At 44.4% G+C, this 6,027-nt stretch overlaps 1 protein-coding gene across 1 annotated transcript; it reads left to right on the top strand.

Moving 5' to 3' along the window:
- Positions 1 to 311: 311 nt before the first annotated feature.
- Positions 312 to 1,164, top strand: LOC136549090 (GPI-anchored hemophore cfmA-like). The gene is made up of 3 exons (XM_066540390.1): positions 312 to 434; positions 673 to 712; positions 803 to 1,164. The coding sequence occupies exons 1-3, from the start codon at positions 312 to 314 to the stop codon at positions 1,162 to 1,164; spliced, it is 525 nt and encodes a 174-aa protein (XP_066396487.1).
- The last annotated feature ends 4,863 nt before the right edge of the window (positions 1,165 to 6,027 follow it).

Genomic DNA, 6,027 nt, shown 5'->3' with positions numbered 1-6,027 from the left:
AATCTTCGCCTCTTCAGCTTTGGCAGTCTCTCTCAACTCGCCCACACGCCGCACGCCGCACGCCGCACGCCGCCACCCACCACAACTCGCCCGCGCCGCATTCCCTCCTCTCCAGCTCTCCCTCTCAGACTCTCAGTCTCTCTCAACTCTCAAGCGCCTCTCTAGCTCTCCTCTCTTGGGCTCCTGGCGCCTAGCGGCCTGGCCTCCCTTGGTCCCTCCTGGTGCCTTGCCTTGCCGGTGGCCGCCGCTGTCCGATGAGGCAACAACAGATCCACGACTTGGGGGGCTAGGGAGGCAGGCCAGACGCCAAGATGAAGCCACCACCAAGTGAGCAAGCTTCTAGTTCTACATCTACCTCATTCGCCTCCAAGCGCCGCCTCTTCCTAGAGCCACCCCCACCGATGAACAGCAGCACCCTCGCGCCTTTTCCAACGGTAGGTAAAGATGTGTGAATTAGTGTATGTTTCATTTATTGGCAAAGATGTTAGATGTGTGAATCACTACATGGGATTGCTTGTTGTTAGGGATGAAACTAACAGATGAATATTGTCCCCTTATGTTTTATTGCTTGTGTGTTAGATGAAACTATCAAACTAACAGATGCATGAGTAAAAGTAATTGAGTAAGGTCCAATTGCTACTGTCATTTTGATTCCCTAAATGAATGTTTTAGATTCATATTGCAATTGCAACCAACAGATGCATGAGTAAAAGTAATTGAGTAAGGTCCAATTACTTTGGTCATTTTGATTCATACTGGTGTCTTAGATTCATATTGTTGTGTTCTATTCTTGTCTTGGCAGGATCTAAGAGGTCAAGTGAAAGCCCTGGTAATTGTGGTAAAGATCTTGGTATATGTCTGTCTGTATCATCTGCAAGTGCAACTCCTGCATCTAGTCTAAGTCAAGGTGGCAGTGCTGCTGCTAGTGGCAGTGGTTTAGGTTCAGGTGGTGCTGGTGGTAGTGGTTTAGGTGGTGCTAGCCTAGAAGGTGCTGGTGGTAGTGGTGCTGCCATTGCAAGTGACATACATGTTGCTGGTGCGAGTGATCTAGGTGCTGCTGTTGCAAGTGACATAGGTGCTACTGGTGCAAGTGATAGAGGTTTTGTTGCTGCTGGAACAAGTATTGCAAGTGCAATCAGCATTGATGGCGATGAGCTTGTGTAAGAGGGAGATGTACCTTCTGGAAAGAGGCACAAGAGGTGCACATCCAATGTATGGCAGTACTTTACCAAGAAGAGAGTGGTCGTTGAGGATAATGGCAAGACATATGTTTAGATGTGGGCTTATTGCGATTGGCCCAAATGCAATCACAAGGGTAGATGTGAGAGCAACTACGGAACAACTGGATTTTGGACCCATCTGAGGGTGTCACATAGTATAGTGAAGGGCCAGCAGCAGCTCAAAGTGGAAAAAGATGGGGGGAAAGACATGACTATTGTGGTACCATACAGGTATGATGAAGAGGCTAGCTTGAGAAAGTTTTACTTGGCAATAGTCATGCATGAGTACCCATTTAATATATCTGAGCATGAGTATTTTGTTGATTTCCTCAAATCCCTGCGTCCTACCTTTCCAATCAGATCTCGTGTTACCATTAGGAAAGAAATTATGAACATGTTCTTAGCTAAAAAGGAGAGGTTGTATAGCATGTTCAAATCTGTCTCTTGTCGGTTTAGTGCCACCATGGACATGTGGACTTCAAATCAGAACAAGTCATACATGTGTGTAACTGTACATTGGATAGATGACAATTGGTATATCCAGAAAAGGATTGTGAACTTTGTGCATGTACAGGGCCATCATACCGGTACAAAGCTCTCTGAGGCATTTACTGAACTTATGGTTAAGTGGTATATTGACAAGAGAATGTTTGCTCTGACCTTGGACAATGCATCAGCAAATGAAGTAGCAGTCAAAGACATCATCTCTGATCTAAGGGCCAATGCTAGTTCAACGGCTTTGATATGTGATGGACTATTCTTCCATGTGCGGTGTGCTTGTCACATACTGAACCTTGTTGCTAGGGATGGTTTGAGTGTAATCACACCCACAATTGAGAATATTAGACAACTAGTTCTTGCTGTCATGGGATCCCCATTGTAATGGGAGGAGCTCATGAAGCGTGCAACTATGGATGAAAATGGGAACGGGAAATTCCCATACCAACCGACACCGAATACCGAAAATCCCTGACCGAATATCGTTTTCTCGGAAAAAAATGGATTCGGGAAGAAATCCGGGAAAATACGGCGAATCCGGTGTCGAAATCGGTTAGAGTGATTTCCTAACCGAATTAGTGGATCTCGTATTTGTTCAGGAAACTACCGCAGGAAATTCCTGTTTTCAAGGCCTCCATGCAAACAACCCAACTCACCCCGCTGGCCCGCCCAAACCCCACGCCACACGGCCACATCCGTCGCCCAAACCCTAAAACCCCACGCCGCAAGTCTTTCAACTCGCCCGCACGCTGCAAACCCTAAGCAGCCACGGGGCCAACCCCAAATCCCCAATCTTTGCCTCTTCGGCTTCGGCAGTCTCTCTCAACTCGCCCGCACGCCGCAAGCCGCACACCGCCACCCACCGCAACTCACCCACGCTGCATTCCCTCCTCTCCGGCTCTCCCTCTCAGACTCTTAGTCTCTCTCAACTCTCAAGCACCTTCTAGCTCTCCTCTCCTAGGCTCCTAGCACCTGGCAGCCTGGCCTCCCTCGGTCCCTGGTGCCTTGCCTAGCCGGTGGCCGCTGTCGCCCGATGAGGCGACAATAGATCCATGACTTGGGGGGCTTGGGAGGCAGCCTAGACGCCAAGATGAAGCCACCACCAAGTGAGCAAGCTTCTGGTTTTGCATCTGCCTCATCTACCTCCAAGCGCTGCCTCTTCCTAGAGCCACCCCCGCCGGTGAACAGCAGCACCCTCGCGCCTTTTCCAACGGCAGGTAAAGATGTGTGAATTAGTGTATGTTTCATTTATTGGCAAAGATGTTAGATGTGCGAATCACTACATGGGATTGCTTGTTGTTAGGGTTGAAACTAACAGATGAATATTGTCCCCTTGTGTTTTATTGCTTGTGTGTTAGATGAAACTATCAAACTAACAGATGCATGAGTAAAAGTAATTGAGTAAGGTCCAATTGCTACTATCATTTTGATTCCCAAATGAATGTTTTAGATTCATATTGCAATTGCAACCAACAGATGCATGAGTAAAAGTAATTGAGTAAGGTCCAATTACTTTGGTCATTTTGATTCATACTGGTGTCTTAGATTCATATTGTTGTGTTCTATTCTTGTCTTGGTAGGATCTAAGAGGTCAAGTGAAAGCCCTGGTAATTGTGGTAAAGATCTTGGTATATGTCTGTCTGTATCATCTGCAAGTGCAACTCCTGCATCTAGTCCAAGTCAAGGTGGCAGTGCTGCTGCTGGTGGCAGTGGTTTAGGTTCAGGTGGTGCTAGTGGCAGTGGTTCAGGTGGTGCTGGCCTAGAAGGTGCTGGTGGCAGTGGTGCTACCATTGCAAGTGACATACGTGCTGCTGGTGCGAGAGATCTAGGTGCTGCTGTTGCAAGTGACATAGGTGCTACTGGTGCAAGTGATAGAGGTTTTGTTGCTGCTGGAACAAGTACTGCAAGTGCAATCAGCGTTGACGGCGATGAGCCTGTGCAAGAGGGAGATGTACCTTGTGGAAAGAGGCACAAGAGGTGCACATCCAATGTATGGTATGAAAAATCACTCCTTCTCCTGGTGAATGGGCCATGTCATTTAAATTGTTCCAATGCTAGAAGAAATTCTTTGATCTCACTAAACTGTTGTCTGGTACTTTATATCCAACTGCAAATCTGTTCTATAGAGGGTTTTGTGAGATAAAGATTTTACTAGATGAATGGTCTATTTGTCAAGATATCACTATTAGTGCAATGGCTACTTCTATGAGTAGGAAGTTTGAAAAATATTGGAAGAAATCATCCACTACACTTGTTGTTGCCTGCTTTCTAGATCCTAGATATAAGAAAAGGCTTATCGAGTTCTACATGAGAAAATTCCATGGCATCTCATCTCAAGTTCATGTTGATGAACTTGTTGATGTCATGAAGAAATTGTACCAGTTCTATGCTGCTGCTGCTCCTTCATCTTCAAGGCCTAAAAGTGGATCAAATGATGCTAAGGATACAGATGACATGTTAGTGGACAGTGGAGATGATGAACTAGAGAACTTCTTGTATGAGTCTAGTGGGCATGGTGCTGATGATTTGAATGAGCTGGACAAGTACATGGCAGATCCGCCTCTGAGGCTCAGTGGTCAGTTTGATATCTTGGCATAGTGGAAGAACCAGACCGATGAGTATCCTATTCTTTTAAAAATAGCTCATGATTTGCTAGCTATACAAGTCTCAACTGTGGCTTCTGAGTCTGCTTTTAGCGCTGGTGGACGTGTTGTTGATCCTTTCCGTAGCCACCTTGACCGTGAAATGGTTGAAGCTTTGATATACATGAAAGATTGGGTTGCTGCAGAAAGAAGAGGTTAGAAAAAGCATCCTAGTTTTAGTTGTACAATATTTTATCATAATCATGTTTGCTAATATATGAGTCTTGGCTTACTTTGAATTTTAGATAAGAAGATTGGTTCTATTGTTGGTGATCTTGAAGTTATTGAGGCCCTTGTTTCAAAGCCGAACATTGAGGTATTGTCAATTGAGTTATCTAGTCATTTGGCTACATTGTTTGTTATATATATGTTGCAGTTATATGTGGTTGTGGCTGTGTAGTGTACTAGACTACTAGTGTTTACTCTAGAGTTCTAATCTAGGGGAAAGGATAATAATTCTAGTATTTATACATCACTTGATAGACTATTAGCAACTGAACTGAAGGTTAGCTTCAACCAACTGTGAGTTGGTAACTGAGCAGAAAAGTTCAAAGTAAGAAATAAATTGTTAGGAGTTTTTGGGAAATCTAAATAAGCACAACTTAGAAATCAAGTAAGTATGAAAACCAAAAAAAAAACTTACCTAGAAGTGAATTAACACCCTTAAAATTAAAGCAACTTAAAAATAAAGATTCTATTAAACTTAAGAACTTTATGTGTCATGCATGTGCTACATATGCTTCCTACAGATATCTTGATTCAGAATAACAGAGGGACAGAGCTTCACCCTTGTCTATGATTTTGCATATTAGTTGATAACTGGGTTGTGGCTGGATCGGTTCTTTCCAACACTGATGCCTCCTATTTTTTTAGGACGACGATGTCGTGGACAGTGATGACAAAGGAGATGGACCACATGGAGATGATCTAGGCTTCTTTGACATGTAGTGTTGTCTGCTTATGATATGTTCATCTATTGTGTGTTTGGCTGTTGGCACTTGGCAGCCGGGCATGTTTTATTTTTAATTTGGACTTGTACTTGTGAGTTGAGTGTTGGACCAGTAGGTTGTCTCGTTGTCTCTTGTCTGTGAGTGAGTCAAGTGTTGGACCATTGCCTGTGTGTGGTTGCCTACTTGCCTTGCCTGCCTATGAACTGTGACTTGTGTGCTATGTGACGGTTGCCTCATTGCCTGTGAACTGTGATGTACTATGTGTGGTTGCTTCATTCTATGTTGCTTTCATCCATATATGCTTCAATGCATGGTTGCAATTATTGCGTCGAGCTAACTGTTTTATGTGGTTACATGTATATCGGTGTTTCTATTTTTGTGTTATCGATTCCCGATCGTAATCGACATGTTCCCGATCGAAGTATTCCATCCCCGATATCCCATAATATCAAATTCGTTTTCCCGTCCGGCTTTCCCGTTCCCGCCACCATTCTCGGTCATATAATGTAGGAGCGGGAATGGTTACGGTGTTTTCCCGACCGTTCCCGACCGTTTTCAACCCTATGTGCAACTGAGTGTGGGCTGGATACAAACAAGGGTCTTTCACTTGATGTGTCAACCAGATGGAATTCCACGTATTTGATGCTTCGAGATGCTTTGTACTACAAGAATGCATTCATGAGGCTTAAATCATCAAATCACCGTAGGTATGAAAAA

This window comes from Miscanthus floridulus, chromosome 4 (assembly GCF_019320115.1).
Source record: "Miscanthus floridulus cultivar M001 chromosome 4, ASM1932011v1, whole genome shotgun sequence".
Lineage (NCBI taxonomy): Eukaryota > Viridiplantae > Streptophyta > Magnoliopsida > Poales > Poaceae > Miscanthus > Miscanthus floridulus.
This window is presented reverse-complemented; position numbering and strand designations above follow the sequence as displayed.

Bases quoted from the DNA above. Each gene is read 5' to 3' on its own strand.
- LOC136549090 (XM_066540390.1), top strand. From the start codon at position 312: ATGAAGCCACCACCAAGTGAGCAAGCTTCTAGTTCTACATCTACCTCA. The intron at 435-672 runs GTAGGTAAAGAT...TGAATGTTTTAG, and splicing joins CCCTCGCGCCTTTTCCAACG to ATTCATATTGCAATTGCAAC. The intron at 713-802 runs GTAATTGAGTAA...TTGTCTTGGCAG, and splicing joins CAACAGATGCATGAGTAAAA to GATCTAAGAGGTCAAGTGAA.